General features: G+C 42.7%; 1 protein-coding gene across 9 annotated transcripts in view; it reads right to left on the bottom strand.

The window, feature by feature from the left end:
- LOC115167796 (sodium channel protein type 8 subunit alpha) overlaps positions 1–24,540 on the bottom strand; it is an 85,347-nt gene that overhangs the window by 6,733 nt on the left and 54,074 nt on the right. For 6 of the 9 annotated variants that reach the window (XM_029722409.1, XM_029722417.1, XM_029722408.1 and 3 more), the window contains 13 exons: positions 22,591–22,829; positions 19,906–20,079; positions 19,125–19,481; positions 18,383–18,856; positions 18,163–18,165; positions 16,667–16,787; positions 16,294–16,448; positions 14,986–15,159; positions 7,609–7,731; positions 1,909–2,193; positions 1,352–1,543; positions 938–1,042; positions 7–277 (listed from right to left, as the gene is read on the bottom strand). In XM_029722409.1, the coding sequence (XP_029578269.1) occupies positions 7–277; positions 938–1,042; positions 1,352–1,543; positions 1,909–2,193; positions 7,609–7,731; positions 14,986–15,159; positions 16,294–16,448; positions 16,667–16,787; positions 18,163–18,165; positions 18,383–18,856; positions 19,125–19,481; positions 19,906–20,079; positions 22,591–22,829 (2,673 nt within the window). The remainder of the gene's footprint in view (positions 1–6; positions 278–937; positions 1,043–1,351; positions 1,544–1,908; positions 2,194–7,608; positions 7,732–14,985; positions 15,160–16,293; positions 16,449–16,666; positions 16,788–18,162; positions 18,166–18,382; positions 18,857–19,124; positions 19,482–19,905; positions 20,080–22,590; positions 22,830–24,540) is intronic. The other 3 variants (XM_029722416.1, XM_029722410.1, XM_029722415.1) reach the window with 1 other exon arrangement.

Below are 24,540 nucleotides of genomic sequence, written 5' to 3'. Positions count from 1 at the left end.
ACTTACCCGCGATGGACAGGATGACAACGACCGTGTCGAACACGTTCCAGCCATTGGTGAAGTAGTAGTGGCGCAGGGCGAAGAGTTTCAGGACGAACTCGATGGTGAAAGCCACGATGAAAATGAAGTTGACCCAATAGAGGATGTTCTCCGTCTCGTCCGACTGGTCGTCTGTCTCCACCATCATGGTGACCATGTTGAGGCAGATCAACATCATAATGGAGATGTCGAAGACTTGCTGGGTCACAAAGTCAAACACCAACCCTTGGATATAGTTCTGTAGAGACAAGGAGACAACAGCAAGACACATACACACACACACACACAGAAACGTACGCATGCAGAGAACACACACACACAGACAACAACAACAACAACGACGACGACGACGACGACACACACACACACATTTTGTTAATCGCAGGGAAATCAATATGTTATCGATTGAAATCAATATTTCAGTGTTAACATCAAATCAGAGTTTATTTGTCACATGCACAGGATACAGCAGGTGTAAACAGTACAGTGAAATGCTTCCTTGCAAGCTCTTCCTCAACAATGCAGTTATGTATACTAAGTAATATAAAATAAATACATACAAGAACATGAGAATAGTTCAAATAATGCAACAACAACAAACAAAAAACCACTAAAAACAACAGAAAACTGCAAAGTTGAGTAGGCGCTAGCAACAAGGCGACAGTCTCTGTCATCCTTCCATATCACTAGTCAGTGTTCCGTCAACAATGAAATACTGACAATACTGATTTCATTCTTTTGTGGCAGTGTTTTACACCATAAAGACCTAGCCTTGTCCCATACTGTGTGTTGAGCTGGCTAAACAAATATGGAGTGATATTACTGCCAACAAACTGTTGGCACTAATATCACTCCATAAAAAAAGCCAGGCTAATAAAAGCAGAGAGCAACAGCCAACCTGTGGTCTGGGAATGGGTTTCTGGGGCTTCTTTGAACCCAGTTTCTTCATGGCATTGTAGTACTTCTTCTGTTCCTCTGTCATGAAGATGTCCTGACCTCCAAAGTATAGGGACACACAAACATTTGGTTACAACCCAAACCTAACCCTAACCAATAACACAGCACTAGGCCATTAGCCAAACGTTGATAACAATACCATTAGCCGCATTACACATTCAGAGCCGTATGCAAACAGTGTAAATAACTACATTAAACTGTGATACTTTCATATGACCAGGTAAAATGCTTTATAACATGTTATAAGCATGTTTGAGCCATTATAATTTTTTTATAACAAGGCCGTATATAATATGCTATACGATTTAGCAAAAAGAGGAGGATGAGGAGGAGGAAGAAAGAAAATAGTTCTTATCTTTTTCTTCTGTTGGTTAAAGTTGTCAATGATGACACCGATGAAGAGGTTGAGGGTGAAGAAGGATCCGAAGATGATGAAGATGACGAAGTAGATGTACATGTAGAGGTTGTCTTCATAGATGGGCTGGTCCTCCACCCTTCTGGAGTCTATGGCTGCGTACATGATGTCCATCCAGCCTTTGAATGTCGCCTTGGAGGCAAAGAGATTCGATTAACATAGAATATTCAAAACACAAAAAAAGTGAAGTCTCGTTTTCATATGAAGAAAAATAAAAAATGTCGAACTCAAACCCAAATTTGATGTGTATCCTGGAGAAGAGCTTGTACATGGAAAGAAATGAGCACATGTGGAAAACAGTATAAAGAACCAATAAATGGACAAACGCATAAAGGAGAGGAATAGAGGGAGAGAGAAGAGCCTCAGAGCGCTGTGCAAGAGGATGGAAGGAAGAGAGAAGAGTAGACACATGACAAAATAGGTTAAAAACAGTGAACGGACGTGTGTGGGGGGGTGGGGTAAGAGAGAGAGAGGGGGGGATGAAGTGACATTCTCACCACTTGAAGCAGAGCCAGGTATCCAGCACCAACATTGTCAAAGTTGATCTTGACATTCTTCCACCTGACCTCAGTGAAGTTCTGATTAATAAGGGCCAGGCACTGTGTCTTGTTGTTGACCTCGGTGGCAAGAAAGTTATCCTCTGAGGTCTGGTTGAAACAGTAGTAGTACTTGCCCGCAAACAAGTTGACTCCCATGATACTGAAAATCAGCCAAAAGATGAGGCAAACCAGCAACACATTCATAATGGAGGGGATGGCTCCCACCAGGGCGTTGACTACCACCTAGACCCGACCCGACGGAGGAGACAGGAGGATAGAACAGTGTGAGAGACAAAACATACTCCATGATACCTATCAAACCCCCCATCAGAGCAGCAGCATACTGTTATGGCATCTTATAGCAGAAAGTGGTAGCGGAATTGAATTTGACATGTTTTATTATTGGAGTCATATAACAAATTGTATTTCAACGTTATTATGATATTTGTATCAAGTATAGTATAGTTTACAGTACGGTTAAGAATATAGTTAGAGTACAATTTAGAGTATGTTTGTGTATATTGTAGTATAGTACAGTATAGTATAATGTAATACAGCACAGTATACTACAGTATTATCATAGTATAGTACAGTATCATATAGTATATTACAGTATAATATAGTATAGTTTAGTAAAATCATATATAGTATAGTATAACAGTGAAAGAGCAGTATCAGCTCTGTTCTAATTAGAAGGAATAGTCTTTGATCTGATCAAGCACACCGCTAGGATTGCCTAAGGGGTCTGCGCACAAACTTTCCTTTAGAGTGAGCATATAACTGTCAAACAAATTGAACTACAAGTGTTTTGCCACACCAGTATGCGGCCTCATCTCTTCCCAAACATTCACCCCCCTCCCTCCATCTGTCCCTTTTCATAAAACAGACTCTAAACACCCTCCACCCAAACTACCACTATCATTTCAACACAATGCAATGGAAAGCATTCTGATCCATAGGGTGCATCCTAAATAGCACCATATTCCCTATACTGTATAGCGCATTACTATATTACAAAAGTAGTGCACTTTCTGGTTAAAAGTAGTTCACTATATAGGGAATAGGGTGCAATTTGAGGCACAACACATAGACTACGTCCGACTTCCACAACACCCACGCCCCCCTCGCCTATCCTCCTTTACAGCTTCTATCTCCACACTACCCAGCATCCGGACAGACCGGCCTTCCATACACTGACGTGCACTAAGCTCAGCGTTCTACACTATCCAGAACCTAAAAGGGTCATTCGGCTGTCCCCAAAGGAGAACCCTTTGAAGAAGCCTTGTTGGTTCGAGGTAGAACCCTTTTGGTTCCAAGTAGAACCCTTCGGGAACCCTTTTTTCTAAGAGGGTAGTGCGTAGTGGGGTTTACCACTAGCTCACTAACAGTGTTAGGCAGGCCGACCAGACCAGCAGCTCTCAGGCACACAGCTGAGCTAAGCATGCATGTCATCTGTTTTTAGCAGACAGACTTGTTTTGTGGAGCCATATTCCCTCCTTGCATACAGTCAGGCAGACAGAGAGCAGAACGAGAGCTTCACGAGCAGCATTCTCTCAGCAACGTGCAGGACGTTGCAATGACTATTTAAAGCTACAGTCAGGGATTTTGGGAGCTGTTCAACGGTCATGTCAATGATGGATATTTATTGATTTACCCATTGGTTCTTGGAGAAATATTACTTACAAATGCTTTTAGTGCTTAGCATAAGTGGATGTCTTTATTTTAACCAAAAATGTAGGTTCACTCTTCTCTAAGAGGTTAACATGTAAATGATGACATCATAGGTACTCTCTTTCTACATGTTATTGGAAGTGTTAACTACAGGCTTTTGACTGTTCCTCTTGAATGATTACGGCATATGGAGCTACTGGCTGCTAACTGGCTGCTATGGCACTGGGGTTGGATAAACACCATATGGCCAGAATGGACACTTCAGGTAGTTGGGTGCCAACTTCTTTCTGTGTGAGCATCCCCAAAAATATGATAAAAATAGCTTACTGAAATAGCTGAATTAGCTGAAGGCTTGTTCCTGGACCTCTAATAATGCATGTAAGAATCTATTGTGAAAAGTCAAATAGCTGCGAAGGAAAAGCTACCTTTGGAGAGGGAACGATCACGATGCGTAAAGAGTTATCAGTATGCCGCATCATCTCACCAACATCACACCTCCCACCTTTCCCATAAGAGAACACATATCACTGCACATGCTGAGAGAATGAACTACTTGCTCCTACTGAGGTAGTATAATTTAACTTGTTTTCAAAGATTCAAGGTAATATTAGCCATGCCTTATATAATCAAATTGGCCATGCCTTATATCATATATAATATATATACCTGTATATATCATATATTATAAATATATTCTCAAAGCAGAGGGAAAATGGCTTTCAAAAGTGCATAATGTGCATCGGCAATTAGAGTACATGCGTGTTGTTACATGGATGGCATTGTTGTGCAATCTCAAGAACCGTTCAAATTGATAAATAAACAGATAGAGAAATGTTTTGGATAGAGAGATAAAGAGATAACCGCCCAAAATGTTGCTTGTCTTTATGTTACATATCTATCTGACAAGTGGATTTGACACTTGTGTACCTTCTGACACAAATCAAGACCAGTCAGGAATAGATGGTGTAGAGTTAGAATTCAGTCCCTCTGTTCTAAGAACTCAGGCATCTGTGTTAAGGTTCTCAGAACTCAATTCTAAGGTTCCGTGGTTCTAAGGTCTCTCTGTGATTGGTCTGTAACTCATGATGTTTCCTGCTCACGTGTCTGCTGCACATTTTTTACATGATGCAGCTGGAAGGTTTTTTTTAATTAATTTTTTTTACATTTAAAGTTAATAATATACAAAATGTTTTAGAACTAAACATTGAAAATGCAACCAAAGACTAGAGAGCAAGCTCATTAGAAAATATATAGTAAGACAGGTGTAAAGGTGACTTGGCGACTGTGTCATGCTTGTACAGTACATTGCATCGCTCCAAAAGTAAAGAAATGAGGCTACAAAGCAGCATAATTAAAGATATAGCATTTAACAAGTGAACATAGGCAGTCAGGTAGGTAGGAACAGCCCATTGCATCATTGCATGTTAAGCAGTGCAATATATTCAAATTTAAAGCTGTGTTATGCTGCTCTCTCTCAGAGCTGTTGACTTGCATTGGCCTCCACCATCACACAACCTTCCATTGCAACGGCCAGAAAATTCAAGTCAGCAAGAGTTCTCAACATTCTAACTCTCCAGAATCTCTTTCATTATTATGGTTGTTGGTGTCATCTCTCCATTCTCGTACTTCCCTATCAATTTATTTACTACTTTGACTTGTCAATTTTAATTTCAAGTTTTCAAAACAAAATAGCAACTCAATTGATGAACATAGACATTGTCTTGAATAGGTGAGTAAGTTAAGTTTTTTTTGTTTTTTTCACTGCTACAGGTATTAGCCTACTGGGCCACCCTCACCTCCTACCACACACACCCAATGAATGAGATCATTCATAGGGGCAATGCAATGTTTGACTACAACATTCCTTAAAAAATGTACCATGATTTTTCACCCAAAAATGACATTGGAATTTTGACCAGTCTAGCTGCCATAGAAATACAACCCTTCTAATTCAATGCTAGTCTCATACCTGAGTAAACCAAACAAAGTAAGTATAGTAGCCATAAGTATAGTAGCCTACATCCATAAAGCCTATCCAAGGGCCTAAAAGTTTTGTGATGTCATCAGCTCGTATTTGCAATGTCATCCTCAAATTTAGCCACTGGATATTTAATATGAATGGGCACTTCAGTATGAACAGAAATGTCAGTCAAATTGAGGATTAGCTAGCTAACCTCTCCTGTACCGTAGTAACAGTAGTGCATAGCACACGTCTAAGCCACTACACCTGGTCTGTCATTTTTGGGACATAATGAAGAGGAATGGGGGAAATGCTCTGTGACTGTCTAGGGTTTAAGAAAGACGAGTGTTGTACTTATAGTTTAATATAATATTGGCCCTGCCTGCCACCCAACCCACTCCTATTATTTAAGAAAATATAAGATATAAGAGAAAGCTCCAGCGTGCTATACAATGTTGCCTCCCAGTTTTACTTCCTGTGTGAGTGGAAGGCAACAGGAAGCAGGAAGTAGGAAGCTCTATAAGACCTGCAGTATAGTTGCTATGTAGCATATTGTGTTATGACATGGGGATAGTAATTCCTTAGGTGAGATGGCAGCCTATCAGCATATTTCCTAAGCTTCTGCCTTAGGGTCAAGAAGAAGACAAAAAAGCAAAGATACTGAATCGGGTCTGCATTTACATTAAATCGGCTCTCGGGCCACATCTGGCCGATGGGCCGTGAGTTTCAAGCCCCTGGTCTACATTGAACTAACTGACATGACTTAACTGACCTCTGCGATTCAGCCATTTAACATCTCAGCCATTTAACATCACACAAAGTGATAATCACAATGACACAGGCAGAAGCTTAGAAAATATTCTCTTCTCAAACCCACAACAATGTGAGTGTGGAGTGTAAGTGTGGTTCTTTCTCAGTCCCTGATGATGCAGATAGATCCTGGACGAGCAGGAAACAGAGAGGAGCAGACAGACTGAGACCTGCTGCAGGCCCAGGCCCTCTACTTGGCAAAGATGGAGTGAGCAGTGGAAGGTTAGGAGGAGAGGTAGGGGTAGAGGTAAGGGGGTGCTGCACAGGGCTGCACTTACATACAAGGATTCAGGAGAGGGTGAGGGTGGAGAGGGTGGTAAGCTCAAACTAGACGACAACGCAACCAATCCAAGGATAGGGAGATAGAAAGGGACTACATGTGACAGAGAGAAAGAGGGACTACGGGTGACAACAACCAGTTGTAACCTGTCTTTACCACCAGGTACCTGGTTCCTACTGGTTGTTCTCTGTGCCAGGTAGATGTGTTAAATGATAGGGTGAGTATAGTGGTTGGGGCGAAAGTTGGGGTGGGTTAGGGGAACTGGGGACAGGTGGTGGTAGGGGGGAGGGGGGCTTCTCGATTAAAAGCAGAGATTGAGAATCAGGCCAAATGAACAGCCAATTGTTGATTCAAATGTTCTATGAAATGGTATGTAGTTTGGCTTTGTTGACATGTAGTGTTGACTCGTATTAATTTTATCTTCTCCCTCCAGCCAATCATTAAAACAAAAAATAAATAATAGTTTATTTTTCTAGTTTTTATGTGATGAGGCAGCTTTGTGACATATCCCTCTAGTTCACTCTTTTTTGTTATTTTCTTTCTGTACATAGCAGTAATACTGAAAATATGAATTAGTATTTATATATCTTTTTTATTCAATTAAAACCAGGGAAATAGTTTCTGCTGGTAATAGTGTATAACTTTGTGGCATTAATATTTAACATTACTTTACACTTCCAGCTGCATCATGACGTGTGCGTATATATATCTATATATAAATTGTATGTGTAAAGTATGGTAGGTGACTTCTTGTCTTGACTATTTTCTTCAAGTTCCTATTAAAAAAAAATCCCCCAATAAATAAATGGATAATTTTTTTGTCATTAAAAAAAATTGAGTTTGGTTACTTTTTGAAAAGATTTCAGTTTCTAGCATGCTTTAATAAACTGTTGAATGGGCATGCGTAAGGATCAGCTGCTTAGCGTTTGGATCTTACCCTCATCCCTTCAAAACGTGACAAGGCTCTGAGGGGTCTCAAGGCCCTTAGTGTCCTTAGTGATTTAATAGGACCTAGATCCGAGTAGCCCAGTGCATTAGCTACCAGACTGATTATAGACACCTACACACAAACAGAGAAGCAAAAGAGTTCCAAACTGTTAGAAGTAGTGAGAATATTCTCTAAAAGTAGAAGAGAGACTCAGACGAGAGCCCTTGGAGCAATAGGGCTGGCATGGGTGGAGAGAGTTGCTTGACATACACACATAAATCTATATGTATGTATATACATGTATAATATTGCATTTATATATGTATATACATTGAGAGAGAAGGTCAATGTTTAGTATAGGTTTTATGTGCGTAGTGTTTTAGTAGCAGTAGTAGGTAGGCCGCAGGAGGAAGGGTTTGTTTCTGTTATTTTAGGGCAGTTGGACGAGACTTGACAAACTCCTTTGTACCTGCAAAGAAACTTGTGGTTGAGAGAGAGAGAGAGAAAAAGAGGAGAAAGAGAAATACATAAGACTCAAAGGAAGGGAAAAATAGGCCAAAAATGTTTTGCCACAGCACACAACTGATTCAGTACAGATACAGACAGGCGAACGAAGGGGACCGGGGAGGAGGAGGAGGAGGAGGAGGGGAGGGAGGAAAGGAGAGAGGTTACAACCTGTAGAAGTTAATATAAAAACCCAACAGACTTGTAGAACCTTACCCTGGCCCCTCTAACATTGTCTCTCCATGTCTGTCGCTCTCGGCTGAGGCATAATATCCCATATAATTTAAGACAGACAAACTTAACGGAACCTAAGAGAAAGAATACAGGTAAATATGTACATGTACGTCATTTTGATTTGCCAAAAATCTCCTTATCATATTCACACAGCATTAGAATCAAATAGGAGCCACATACAATTCATACAGTTAACCACACACTGACAGTAGAAAAGGGTTGGGATAGAGGGTTAAGGGGAGATTGGACACATTAGTTATTTGGCACTGGATGGCACTTAAAGGACCACTGGAGAGACACTGAGTACAGTAGAGTTACACACAGGAACAGGTAACAACACACAACCTCAAAGAAACGGGTGCATCTCCCCCACTCTCACACACAATGGCGCAACACCAAATCAACCCCTAAGCTATGCACTTGTGAAGCACTGAGAGGATTTCTCAGGGGTAAGTAATATTGGTAATAGCTCCACCTTGCTCGACCCACTCTCACACACAGTACCGCAGCTGCCACTCGGTCATGGGGCCCTGAGTTCTTTTATTTTGATATATTTCTTTTTTAAGACTCATGAGCGTTGATCAGGTTTTATTTGTACTTGCAAACATGATTTTGGGGAATAACACTAGCCAAAAATAAAAGTTTACAGCAGTGACTTTTCTGTAATCAACGCAAAGAATTCACCTAAGCTTGACACTTTAAATATTGATTAGTCCTCATTCCTCCCATTTATCACTCATAGAAAGGCAACATACCGACAGTCAACAAATGAACTGCTTCCATCTCAGAGGTTTCGTGATACAGCTAGATAATAAAGCATTGGACCGCTCAGTAAGTGCTTAGCCCAGAGCTGGGCCTCAGTCTCTCAGCGTTCTTAAATAAGCTCTGTTTTAGCCTATGGAAATGGACTAGGAACCTTGGTACTAAGTTCAAGCATCAGGTTAGACGCTCAGCGGAAAGGGAGCTTTTGCAGAGTCCTCATTAACAGGAGAGTCTGGTGATCAATAGGCAGCAACACATACCGTATGCACTGTATAGAAGCGAGGGAGGGGCCTTAAGGAATGATGAGGTAACCTCAAGGAGGCAATGCCTGTCGTTAGAAGATGAAGGGGAGCTGCTGTGACCAGTAGGCCTGTACAGTAGCCACTTCCTGTTGTATCTCAGACACAATTGGGGTCGGAGCGCCATGAGACTGGAAAGCAGAACCAGTAGGCGTATAGTGAAGAGAGGAGAGCAAGGCTAGTTGTGGCAATGGCTTTTTTCAGTCAATATAGGAAGTAAACTGAAATTCCAATGTCAATTTTCATCATTAGTCATTTCCGTTTACTTCCCGAATTGAAATAGAATTGACCCCCACCCTGACGTGACTAAATGGTACTACAGTATCTCATTGACTCAACATTACAGATGTCCATCTAATAGTTCTTAGAACGGCAAACACAAAACGTTTGGCCCGATCTCTCACACCGCCATCGTTCAGGTGGTGAGACTGGGAAGAGAGAGAGCACCAGTTCCGTAACAAAGGGGAAACAGTGGTACAGAGTAAAAACATGTGAAGGCACCTCCAACCAGCCAACCAGAACATACTGGTCAAACTCACTGCAAAGAACACAACATCCAAAGCTGACCAGACCAGTCACAGATAGAGGGGGGATTCTAACAAAGGCAAAATCTTTATTTCGATTTTAAGGCCATTGGCGGTACTACAGTCTATGAAAACGGATATGCTACAATGGCACCCTGGTCATTCCAGTTGACAGCGGTGAAGCTATCGGCATGGAACTCACCACTGGACTCATGACTCATGATGAGTCATCTCTGGGTTATGTGGTTCAAGGACTCCTGAGTCTCCAAGACTCCGTATGACCTGTATATTACACACGATTCCATCAGATTCTAGCTAGCTCAATTCTTTTACTTGAGGACATCCCATTTGTTGATAATCAGTATAGCTGTATAATAACCCAGCAAGCTGTATGATCTGGGCGATGATAAATTGATTGAATGTATTAATAATATATCTTTTTTTAAACACACACATCAAGGATAACACAATAAAGTCACTGACTTATTTCCATTCTGCTTCTTTAAAACAGACGCAAAAATAAAATAAAGATTTTGCCTTTATTCTACCGTCACAGTATTTGGGGTATTTGTCACCTTCAGCCTCAGCCTGACCCCTTGGAGTGCCCCTCCCCCTTAGAGATCAAAGGGCCTGCTGTGTGGGTGTGGCAGCCCTCAGCGAATCAGCGTCGAGCTCTGCAAGGCAAGGCCAATCACATCTCTGGGCTGTGATCCAATGAGGAACAGTGGAACAGAAACAGAAAGAAAAACAGAAAGACAACGGAAACTAAAATCAAACAGAACAAAAACAACAATGATGAAAATGGCTAAATGTCTTAGAAAATAAAAAGGATGGATGGATGGATCCAGCCTCATTCCACTATTACATAACGACTCCATCCCCAACCTCAACTGGCTACTAGCTTTACTAGAAGGATTTGTTTTGATCTAGATTCTACCTTACAGCACTGTGAATATACAATTGAAGAGTACTGAGTCCTGCATAAAAATGTTGGTATCCAAAGAAATACTGTACTGTATTATTAAGAAAGCGTCATTAAGATAGCGGTGTACTGTAACTGACTCTTTTCTCAACAATGTAAAGCACATGATTTGATAAAAATCTATTCTTCAAATTTTGGACCAAATAGACTAGAGGTATATTGTAAGTAATGTATGGCTAAACAAAGCAAGGGTCCAGTAAGTTACTCTGTCATCTCAAAGTAATTCTACTGTATCACATTTGCTATTCACATTTCTAAAATACAAATCAAGAACCAGAGAGGCCAATGAAAATATAACTCAACAGAAATATATCAAAACACAAAAGGTATGTGGAACAGATAAACACGCACACACACACAAACACACACACAGAGAGTAATTCATGCTCGTATAAACTTAAGCAATGATGGTGTCCCCCTTCTGATGGTGCCCACAGAGAGACAACATGGTTCATTCCAAACCAAACCACAGACATCACAGTGACAATGACAGACAGTAGAGTCACAGACAGGCCACAAACAGACGGACTACCCAGGACGACCTAGACTCGGTGAGGCACAGCAGCATTATAAGAGGGACTGACTGCTTGTTTGCCAGTCTGGAGGACCAAACTTACCAACTGGCTGCCACCATCATTACATCATCACCTCAGCACAAGGTCAAAGGTCACTCACAACATTCCTGGGGTAAGAGGAAGCGTAAGACTTTAAGGAGGACGGGAGGGGGGTGGGGGTTGGGTCGAGGGAGGGAGGGAGGGGGGATAGGGGGTGGGGGTATGTCACACTTTGTTGTCAAACATTGACAGCTTGGGAGGGAATTGTCGCCCCCGTACCATACGACCATCCCAAGTGCATCTTGGGAAACGTAGGCCACTGTACGGCCGTAGTACAGTACGGCCATCCTCCCAAGTGTTGGTTCACACCGCAACAATGAACACACTGCAGCTCTGTGCATCACAACCCTGTTGGCTCGGGCTGAAGCCGAGGGTTGTGGGTAAAGATGGGGGTGGGGAGGGGCGTGGTAGAGCCATCAATATACAGAGTTTGGTGAAGTGTTCTGATGGAACCCCATAGTGGCACCAAACTCACCACCTAACGATATTGTAGTGTATATCAATGGCTCTGGGTCGTGGGTTACATTGGAGTCAGTCAGTCCATGGAGGGGACACTAACCCTGTGGGGTACATATAGGACTTCAATTAGATTTAGGTAGAATTTGTTCTACCAGAATCAACACCGAAGGTAAGGTGTCTTGTGTTTTACATGATTGTTTTGTAAACTACGGTATGTTTTAGGTTAATGTTACCTATATTCTATCACAGTTACTACTGTACATAAAACAGCACCATATCTGGAACATGTCTGACATTAACAATGACTGAAAATAGTTAGCAAAAAGACTGTCATTAATTCAAGTTGATTATTCCTTAGGGAATTGCTGTGTAACAATGTCATTTGAAAGGCATGAAAAGGAAGTAACTGTACTGAAAATGAGATCGGTATAATATGCCTTCAACTCTGACAATGGCTGATGCCAATCAATACAGCCTGTTGTAAAGTCGAGCATACTGTGACCGTAAAGGCCAAAACACACCGTGACTACCAACGGCTAAAAACAGCGGGCGCCCGTCATTTTCTGTTCATTTCGAGTCTACATATTTGTATCACCACCGTTCGTTGACACCCAGCGGGCGTTCGCTAACAGAGCACGGCCACCCGCTGCTTTTCGCCATTTGTCTTTTCTGTGCGTCTCAGCAGTGTTCGTTCGGTGTTTAAGAATAGATGGGTCAACCACGGAAATACATAGAGAATCACAGGATCTCTATGGGGTCAACAGTCACATTCTCATACTGTATCATCTCCAGTGGCGGCTGGTGGCACTTTAAATTGGAGGACGGGCTCACGGTAATGGCTGGAACGGAATGGAATGGCATCAAACACACGTATTCCATCGATGCGTTTGATACCATTCCATTCCAGCTATTACTAAGAGCTGTCCTCCCCTCACCAGCCTCCACTGATCATATCTAACCTCCGACCATTAGGGGTTAGATAGAACTCCTGTCAGACAGAGATGGCTTGGGCTGGACCATACAAACAGTGTGTCGGCGACTGTTGAGAGGTGGTTAGTTCAAGGGCAGAGGTAAGAATTCAAAAACACACAGAAGAGAGCTTCTTCATCTTTCCAATGACAAGGTAATAACCAAGGTCATTGGCCAAATCTGACCATCGAAGCAGGATTTCCACACCACAGATACAGTTCAGTCAGGGGATTGGATCATATCTAGGCAACATGACATTACTCAATGCCCCTTGCTGAGGCGTCAACTTTCAAGTCTGAAGGAATTTCTCTGCCTGTATATATATATATATATATATATATATATATATATATATTACTGTTAAAGCAACCAACCGTGAATTATCATTCCCATAACTAATCGATTCAATGGTCCTGGATTCATTTAGAATGGATTAATCAACTTAGAATTACATAACGGAATTAAAGAAATTCCACTTTTCCAAAGACTGTCAAGAGTTGTGTCACAGAAGGGGCAGAGAATGACCAATAACACAGAGATATAAAAGACATCCAGTACATTAGACATACAGTAGATTACACTGTAGACAGGTCAGAGACACAGCAGAGGACACAGTAGAGACACAGTAGAGACACGGTGGAAGACGCATACCCTGTTGTTGCAGAGCATTCCTTGAATATGTTGATCAATAATCTTGGTTATTGATTGGCTGATTGATTCCAATTTGTGCTGCTGCTTAGCTACCAGCGTTCGCATTCCAATATCATTGTCATCAAATTTGAATCATTTTTCTTATCGCTGTTATGTCATAAAACAATAGAATTGGTTTCTATTTGCACATGATGGGAAACAGAGAGTGCACAATTCCTTGCTTCATCGCACACAAAGGGCACATAATAGACAAACTCACAAACAGAGAATTGCCGTTCATATTCAAGCATTGCAGATTGACAAGAAACCAAGTAAACAGAGAGAGAGAGAGAAATTGCTTCATGGAGATGCAAGTGGTGAGAGACATAGATTCCCTTTGAAATTGATGGACTAACTCATGGTATAGTAAACATTTCCATGTTCTCTTGGGATATGGATATTGGATATTGTAAGATTGATGTATCCTACACTTCCTGTTAATGTGACTATCATCATGTCTTCTCACCCATTGCGTAACATGAAGTTGCTGTTCGTTTACTACTCTATCTATCCTCCCAACCCTACCCTACCGTACCACACCACACCCTGTTAGACAGAAGCCTATGTTAGGAATAACTGTACCAAATACCTCTATAAGGGATAACTTAAAGTAACTGTCCAGTGAAAATCTCAGTTTTAAAAACACATCATCTGTTAACTCGTACTCAAATCGAGATGTTGACTCGTCCTATACTCATATTTGTTGCCAAAGCATAAATTAGAGAAAAAAACCTCTAACTTGTATCACAAACAGACCGTTTCAAAAAATGTTTTCTATTTCCTTATAGAGTATGACATAATGTTTTTGTCTGAGACGTCGCATTGGCTGAACTGGCCAATCAGCTGTTTACTTGTCATAAAAAAACATTTATTTATTGACAGGTGTACGCCCACACCATTCTGTTGTTGGTGTACGCCCACACCATTCAAACACAGAAAATCTGCTTTTTAACATACTTTATACAAAAAACTTGGAAGGAAAACTATTTCACTCATATTGTAATTAATTATAGATCATATTTCATAGAAATTTAGAAACACTGGACAGCTACTTTAACAGTGTACTGTGTGACTGAAAGCACGCCTTAGGCCCTATATATAATATATGGAATTTATCTATTTTTACATAAAAATGTGTGTTTTCACCGTAACTCTAAATGACAGGCAGCCTTTTAGAATGTACACAGTATAGTATGTTGCTTCAACAGAGTGTGGTTGCCATAGAAATAGAATTCCAAGAATGGGCCTCCCCATTCAAGTCAATTCTATTTCTACGGTCCTAGCCTCCTATCCTGCCTATACAAAATGGCTACCAAATCTAATGTAAAGAACCAGAAAATGTTACTTACATCGACAATAAAGAAGTCGAGCCAGCACCAGGCATTGGTGAAGTACTTGTGGAATCCGTAGGCGACCCACTTGAGCAACATCTCTAGGATAAAGATGTATGTGAACACACTGTCGGCGTATTCCAAGATGGTCCTGATGGTCTTCCTCTGCTGGATGTACACATCCTCAAAAGCCTGGTGATGGGGGGGGGGGGGGAGATCACATACACGGTTAGCTTCAGCTGAATTGTGGGGTAAATGAACATGCTCTGTGATTGATGAATTTTTTGATAGATTTTAAATACATAGCCTATAATTTGCCTCCGCCATATAAGTACAACAATGAATATATAATAAATCACGGAGGATTAGAAACACAATAAAGTCAACAGACTATTTACATTAAAAGTGATGAAAATGTATACAACAACGGTTCTGTTGCTCAATCATGACAAAAAAAAATATTTAAAAAATGTAGTATTGATTGCACTATTCCATTCCTGCTGATTTGACGTCATGCCTGAAGACATAGCTCCCTTGGCACCAGAAATAGATTCCCCCCGCCTATCCTATCTGATAAATCACACAGTCCATTAGATCCCCTCTCAGATAAATGGTACAGTCCATTAATCACAGAGAGAGTCCAGATGTGTCTCAAATGGCAGCCTATTCCCTATGTAGTACACTACTTTTGGTCAAAAGTAGTGCACTATAAAGGGAATAGACTGCCATTTGGGACAAAGCCTCAGTCAGGCTCTGCTCTGATGCTCCTGCCTGGACCCACTCCCCCCACCCTTCTTAGTACAGCGACTGGCTGAGATGCTCCTGCCTGGCCCATCCCCTCCACCCTTCTTTGTACAGTGACTGGTTGAGATGCTCCTGCCTGGCCCCTCCCCCACCCTCCTTAGTACAGTGACTGGCTGAGATGCTCCTGCCTGGCCCCTCCCCCCACTCTCCTTAGTACAGTGACTGGCTGAGATGGTCCTGCCTGACCCCCCCCCTTCTTAGTACAGTGACTGGCTGTGATGCTTCTGCTTGCCCCCCCCCCACCCTTCTTAGTGACTGGGCCTGCTGACTGCACCACTCCATGTTTTGTCCTATGTCCTCATAGCCAGGCAGAGAGAAACACAGCCCTTAAACAGCCATCCTTCTCCACTCACACTTGACCTCCTTTCTGCCTCCGAAATGGCACCCTACCCTAGTCTCTAGCGCACAAATTTTGACCAAAGCCTCTCTGTCCCGCTGTGTGTGTGTGTGTGTGTGTGTGTGTGTGTGTGTGTGTGTGTGTGTGTGTGTGTGTGTGTGTGAACGTTCCACACTGTGACTTACCAGGGCCCCACTACTGAGTAGGATCATAAAGATAATGACGGTTTCGAACCAGTTATGCTCCACAATTAGATAGCATGTCTTTCTCAGGAACCACCAATATTTTCCCCACCCGTGAGTGATGGGCACGTCGCAGCATGGATACTTGATAATACACTCTGTACGGAAGGGGACAGGAGCAAACACACAACATCATACCGTTTACTAAAACATTGAAAAGAATGTTACGAATTACAAACTGGGAGGAGCGGGGCGGGGCGGGGCAGGGCGGGGCGGGGCACGGAACGCAAGGGAGTGTCAGGGCGTGGTTTAGGGCAGGGAGGGGCGGGGCACGGAGGGGCGGGGCGGGGCAAGGAAGAGCAAGGTGCAGTCCTACCAGGTGTCCAACAGTTTTCTGGGTCTAGGTACTCTTCCACAGCCTCCACCACCACCGCCTCCACCTCCACATCAGGCTTGATGTCTATGGTGCTGCCCTCCGATGAGCTGGTGTCGTCCAGCTACACACACAGACAGAGATGCGCACACACACACACACACACACACGCACAGAGATACAGACAGACACAGAGAGAGAGAGAGAGAGAGACAGAGAGCGAGCGAGCGACAGAGAGACACACAGACACAAAACACACAGAGAGGACGTGAGAATGACAGGGCAAGGGACAGAGGAAATACATCATCGGCAGCAGGCTGACTGATCAGTAGCCCTGTCGGCAGCAACGGCTCTTGGGTTATTGGTACACAGAGAGAGAAAGACAAGAGAGAGACATGACCAACGGCGAAGCCTCTCTCACAGCCATTCATACGTACTGCTGCGTGCATTGCAGCGGGTCTCACTTCCTGTCTCAATGTATAAATAGCTACCTCCCTGAGGCTTCATATAGGTAGACAGATGACGATACAGAGATTAAAGGATGAAGAAGGAGAAGATGTAGACACACTCCTGGGGCTAAGATACATTCTGGTCATACACATAATGAGCTGCGTCTACCCATGTCTACATGCTGAGTGTGTGATCGGTCATGCGCGACGTGTTCTAAATGACCTTGAGTAAACACATGCCAAGACTAGCAGAGAACCAATGACCTGGTTGTAATTCACCTGGACTTTACATTACATTAGAGAGCGCTAGATTTGAAACGAGAGCCTCCAATGAGCGATTCAAGTTGACTTAAACGCTAGACTACCGTAATAATAAGCAAACGATGAGGCTTAAACTGGGAATATCAAAACCCCAGCAGCTGACTGCGATTCCTAACATTATGATATGACAAAGATTTAAGACGTACTGTAGCCTACACGGCTGGAATATCAAATAACCATCCACTCCAGCCATACTGCTAAATGTATCGGCGACGTTTTAAGAAAAGAAAAAAAAACCACCAGTCAGCAGATATCCATTTCATCCACGGCTGTAGCCATTACTATATGAGTGTGTGTATATATGAGTAATGGAGTTACATAAGAGCCTTGGGCAGTGGAAACTAATGTTACACTGGTGACCACACCCATGCTTTACAGCCAGGAGACCACAAAACAACAACCATGGAGTAATGCATTACTCCAACATTGATACAACATCACCGCAACATTACAATAAGATTACCTCGGCATTACCAAAGCACTAATACAACATTACCACGACATTACAATAAGATTACCTCGGCATTACCAAAGCATTAAATTACCACAACGTTACAGTAAGATTACCTCAACATTACCAAAGCATAACTACAACATTGCCACAACATTAATACAACATTACCACAACATTACTACAACATAACCACACCATTTGGTGACTGCAACATTACCCCCATGCAACATTACTACATCGCTGCAACATTACAACATAACCACAACATTACTTACCCCCTGCAAAAATACCACAACATTACTACAACATAATCCTCAAATGACCTCCTGCAACATTACAACAACATCATTATCAAGAGACAAACTATGGGTGTATCTAAAATGGCACCCTATTCCTGGTCATGTGCTACTTTTCATCAGAGCCATATTGATGTACCAGGTTCTCATGACAACATGCTCATTAAACATTTGGCTAACTAACTCTCTGTTCACTCACCTCTTTGCTGTTCTCGTTCTCCGACTCGCTACTGAAGTCCTCGGTGTTGAGGTTCTCAAAGTCGGACTCTCCGACCGCGATGGGAACGCACACGGTCAGGTTTGGATTATGGATGAAGGACATGTGGTCCTCGTCGATCATGTACTTCCCGACGCTGCTCCCTATACCACTAGTGGTGCCGTTACCATTCTTGGTGTAGTCCAGGTCGCGGTTGATATCCACACCACTGTGGTTGGCGATACAGTTCAGTTTCTTGTTGTACATGTCGTCTAAAGGTTTCTGTTCGTCCTCCACCGGCGGCTTCTTGGTCAAGCTGAGCACCAACTCTGCCAGCTTGATCTTGAACCAGGCGATGCCCTTCTTGATGCGGATGACGGAGATCTGAAGGTTGTTCATTTCTCCGTCGTCATCTGTTGCGGCTAAGTTGTCTGCGCTGAACGAGGACAGCAGCAAGGCAAGGAAAAGGTTCAACACCTATAGGGAGGAGAATCAGGCACACACTGGGTCAGACGTGAGGGTGGATCTGGTATGGCCAACGGAGATGTGTGTACAGTGCATGTATGTGCATGTATGTATGTGTAGTGCAACGAACCTGCCGTTCATAAGACGGCAAACTGCTCCCAGAGAGTTACGTTTCTTGGGCCAGTGATTACGGTCACTGCCCTCGGTTATGGCGACTGGGGTTTGAGGGCCATCAGGAAGGCTAGTATTGTATACAAAGATACACTCTGGGGACACTTACCACCAAGTTCCCGATAACCATGACCATCATGAAGACGATGAGACACATGCCCTGGCCGGCCACCTCCATACAGTCCCACATGGTCTCGATCCACTCCCCGCACAGCACCCGGAACACCATCAGGAACGAGTGGAAGAAGTCGTGCATGTGCCAGCGGGGCAGCTTACAGTCCAGGGCGATCTTACACACACAGTCCTTGTAGTTCTTGCCGAACAGCTGCATGCCGACCACGGCAAAGATGAAGACGATGAGCGCTAAGACGAGGGTCAGGTTTCCCAGGGCGCCAACAGAGTTACCGATGATCTTGATCAGCATGTTGAGTGTGGGCCACGACTTGGCCAGTTTAAACACTCTTAGCTGAGGGAGAGGGGCATGGAAGAGAGTGATGGAGAGGGGAGGGAGGAAGAGAGAGAGAGGGAGGAAGAGAGGATGTGAGAATGATGGAAGAAGGGAGAGCGGAAACTACTAATTAGCAGCTGGGGTTTGAGTGATCAATAATTCTGGTTGCGGTAATGGCTCTTGGGGTATTGGTATGGTAATTGATAGAGCAGAAGCAGTAATTATGAAAACTAGCAGTACATATACTAGTAAGGCAGTATATACAGTAAGTTGTTTTGCATACAAGTAAATGTATCACTACAACAGACAGTGCTGCAGTTGAGCAACACCATGTAATCATTCAGTACGTGAATCAATGCACACTGTGGAATTGATATGATTTGTGTACACAACTGACAGACACGTACATTTGGGGGGAGGGCGGGGATAAAAGAGAGATTACCAATCGGAATGATCTGAGCACAGACAGCCCCTCCACGTCAGCCAATGCCAGCTCCACTAACGATAGGGTCACGATGAAGCCGTCAAAGCAGTTCCACCCTTCCTGGAAATAGTAGTATGGATCCATGGCAACCAGCTTGGCAAACATCTCCACAGCAAAGATCCCTGTGAACACCTGGCAGGGACAAATAGAGGTCAGAGGTCAGTTAGAGTAACTGCTACGGAAACATTTACCTTTCAAAGTGACAAACAGAGGTCAGACGTACTGTACTGTAGGAACTGGTACTATAACTCTTTTAAAAAGTTAGCGGTGAGCACTACCTTAGATGGAAGTTAAGATTAGCCCACTAGCATGAAACTAGCACTTACCTCAATTAAGATTCAAGAACGCTTTCTGGAGTCTCTTTGAAATGCATTTCCAATGTCTCCATGGCGTGTGTTTCTCTGTCTAAAGATGGCTGCCTTCACATTCAAAATGTGCAAAACTAGCTCCCTTAGGACAGTGACATTTTCATCACAGGACAGACATTTGGCTAGCAGAATGTCACCTAAGCTAGTAGAAATTGTGGTTTACTAGCCCGGCTAGTCAGTGCTGAAAATCCTTACTTTCCATCCCTTACAGCTGCTCTGAAGTCAGTAAGGCCATTGTGACACCTCTGTGTTCTGCTAATGAGTCTAATGAATGGCTGAAGGTCATAGTTAATCATGGAGTCAGCTGATGTAACACCCTGGGTGTCCATAGATCAAGGTGTGGCCAGGCAGTGTTTGTGTGTGTGTGTGTGTGTGTGTGTGTGTGTGTGTGTGTGTGTGTGTGTGTGTGTGTGTGTGTGTGTGTGTGTGTGTGTGTGTGTGTGTGTGTGTGTGTGTGTGTGTGTGTGTGTGTGTGTGTTTATGTGCGTGAGAGCATTTGTGCGTGTGAAGATGACTCATGCTTCAAGATTATACCCAACCCATGAATGAAAATACCTCTAAGAGAACACACACACTGCCCGATGCTGAATATCACAGAAATAGGTAATACACTGTTTTTTAACAAATTATTTCACAACAAGCACACACTGGTCTAATATGTAAAACATGAAGACTGATCTCATAATCTACTGCAAGTGATACATTTTCCAGCTGCTGTAAATTGATCAAACCCCTAATATCAATATCCTAACCATACCGCTGAAAGAGAGACTGTGTTCTACTGATATGCTATCCATGCTAACAACATGAACGAGTAGCTTTAGCTGACATGCTAACTAGACAGTGAAATCCTATGTGCATCAGCTCTACTTTTGCTGTGTTTCTGTGGAAATTCTAATAGTATCCATGATAACAGCATTAGCTAGTTGCTTTAGCTTTAGCTTGCATTAGCTAGTAGGCTTAAGGCCCTAAGCAATATACTGAAACCGTACGTGCAGCTCAGGAATTTGACTCAGTTTCTGTAGAAATGCTAATTGTAAAAAGGGCCAGGTTGAGATTTCAGAAAGAAAGAGCCGTTCTTCAGGCACCATTTTAGGGGAGCTCATCGATCAGGCAGCATAAAATATGAATGTGGGCCACCCACCAGCCTGGCATGCAGCACAGAGACAGAGCAGGCAGCGTGAAGCAGATTGCTGCCTGGGACAAGGAAATAGCAGCACAGAAGAATGATATGATAAGAGAGGGGGGTTGAGAGGAAGGAAAAAGGACAGAGAGAGAGAAAGAGACTCCTACAGTATACAGACCAGCACCATGTAAGAAATTGGGGGGGGGGGGGGGGAGAAGAGATGAGCAGAGAGGAGAAAGACACAAGGAAGATGTGTATAGATACGGGGACACTGTAGGTAAGGGGTCCGGGAACGTTTTCATTTAGCTTTGAATAGCCAATGAAAGAACTGCCAATTACGTGTACCAAAATAACACAAGCGAATAACACAAGCGAATAGATCTTATAAGAGGAGTTGTCATTGTCAACGCACCAGGACGAGATAACAATGAAATGCCAGATTCTGTTCAGTTTTTTAAATGAACACACCATCAATGATGGGATATACAATGGAAACGAGACAGAGAGCTGAGAGAGAGAGACAGAGAGCTTAGAGAGAGAGAGAGAGAGAGAGAGAGAGAGAGAGAGAGAGACAGAGAGAGAGAGAGACAGAGAGAGAGAGAGAGAGAGAGAGAGAGAGAGAGAGAGAGAGAGAGAGAGAGAGAGAGAGACAGAGAGAGAAAGAGAGAGAGAGACAGAGAGAGAGACAGAGACAGAGAGAGAGAGAGAGAGAGTGAGAGTGAGAGTGAGAGAGAGAGAGAGAGTGAGAGAGAGAGAGAGAGGCCTGGGGTGGTCACATCGTGGTCTAGCTCGCAGTTAGTGTCGCCGCCCCAGGTGCACACATATGAATCTGTCTGACACACACACACTCTCCTCCTGTCTTTCTCGTCCCCTCTGCTGACTGTCCTATCAAGTGGGTTGAATTATTTCAGCTAAATACTGGAAAGTGTCTAATGTTACCATATACTTTCTAAGTTAATACCACACAAATACTAGGTAAGTACTAACTTAAAGTACTTTTTAAAGTGGCACTTCACCACTTTTTAACCTCACATTCATTATCTACAGCGCCATACCAGTGTCTACATGTGAATATGAGGTTAAAAAATTCCCCTTTAATTATTAGCTTATAACGGCTGTAAAATACCACACAAAAAAAGAGATCCTCACCAGGTTTCCCACAGACAGCACCTCCTCAAAGTGCGGTGTCATTGGGTAGTGCTCCATGGCCATGAAGAGGGTGTTGAGGACGATACAGATGGTGATGGCCAGGTCCACGAAAGGGTCCATGACGATCAGGTTGACAATCTCCTTGATCTTCAGCCAGATGGGACAACACTCCCAGATGAGGAAGATGTTGGAGAACTTATACCAGCAAGGTGGACAACTACGCTGAGACTCCTCCAGTTCTGAGAAAATTGATTAAGAGACCACGCCAGGAAAGGAATATATCAAAAATCCAAATAATAGAATAGTCTCCAACAGCGCAAAATCCTGTCCCCGCCCACCTGGCGCTACAGCCAGGCTTAAGGAAACACTCAAAAGTATTTGAAAGAAAACAGAGATACATGTTATAAAATAATAATAATAATATGTTCTGTTCATGTAATATGTATGTCATGCAGTGTCTATAAGTACAAGAATGACAAGCAATAGTTTTAGAACACCTACTCATATAAGGGTTTTTCTTTATTTGTACTATTTTCTACATTGTAGAATAATAGTGAAGACATCAAAACTATGAAATAACACATATGGAATCATGTAGTGACCAAAAAAGTGTTAAACAAATGAAAATATATGTTATATTTTGAGATTCTTCAAATAGCCACCCTTTGCCTTGATGACAGCTTTGCACACTCTTGGCATTCTCTCAACCAGTTTCATGAGGTAGTCATCTGGAATGCATTTCAATAAACAGGTGTGCCTTGTTAAAAGTTAATTTGTGGAATTTCTTTCCTTCTTAATGCGTTTGAGCCAATCAGTTGTGTTGTGACAAGGTAGGGGGGTATACAGAAGATATTTGGCAAAAGACCAAGTACATATTATGGCAAGAACAGCTCAAATAAACAAAGAGAAATGACAGTCCATCATTACTTTAAGACATGAAGGTCAGTCAATACGGAAAAGTTGGACATTAGAACGGTGGAAATTTGTCATTTGGTCAGAGTCCAAATTGGAGATTTTTGGTTCCAACAGCCGTGTCTTTGTGAGACGCGGTGTGGGTGAACGGATGATGTTCGCATGTGTGGTTCCCACCGTAAAGCATGGAGGAGGAGGTGTTATGGTGTGGGGGTGCTTTACTGGTGACACTGTCTGTGATTGATTTAGAATTCAAGGCACACTTAACCAGCATGGATACAACAGCATTCTGCAGGACTATCATGTGGTAGGACTATCATTTGTTTTTCAACAGGACAATGACCCAACACACCTCCAGGCGGTGTAAGGGATATTTGACCAAGAAGGAGAGTGATGGAGTGCTGCATCAGATGACCTGGCCTCCACAATCCCCCGACCTCAACCAAATTGAGATGGTTTAGGATGAGTCGGACCGCAGAGTGAAGAAAAAGCAGCCAACAAGTGCTCAGCATATGTGGGAACTCCTTCAAGACTGTTGGAAAAGCATTCCATGTGAAACTGGTTGAGAGAATGCCAAGAGTGTGCAAAGCTGTCATCAAGGCAAAGGGTGGCTATTTGAAGAATCTCAAATATAAAATATATTTTGCTTTGTATAACACTTTTTTGATTTCTACATGATTCCATATGTGTTATTTCATAGTTTTGATGTCTTCACCATTATTCTATAATGTGTAAAATAGTACAAATAAATAAAAACCCTTGAATGAGTAGGTGTTCTAAAATGTTTGACCGGTAGTGTATGTAGATATAGATATAGGAGATGTAGAACTGTTCGTCCAACGAGAGAGAAGGGCACCTCAGTTGAATCCCGTTTGGGGATTAATAAAGTCTTAATGTAAAAATCTTATCTTATCTTAAATCAGTTAGAAAAGGAAATAGCGAAATAGAAAGAATTGTTCGTCCCAAAAAAAAGGGCGTCTAAGGTAAGAGCCTGTTTAGACTAAGAAAATATGGGAAGTAAGATCTGCCTTTCTTCAA

This window comes from Salmo trutta, chromosome 30, assembly GCF_901001165.1.
Source record: "Salmo trutta chromosome 30, fSalTru1.1, whole genome shotgun sequence".
Taxonomy (NCBI): domain Eukaryota; kingdom Metazoa; phylum Chordata; class Actinopteri; order Salmoniformes; family Salmonidae; genus Salmo; species Salmo trutta.
This window is presented reverse-complemented; position numbering and strand designations above follow the sequence as displayed.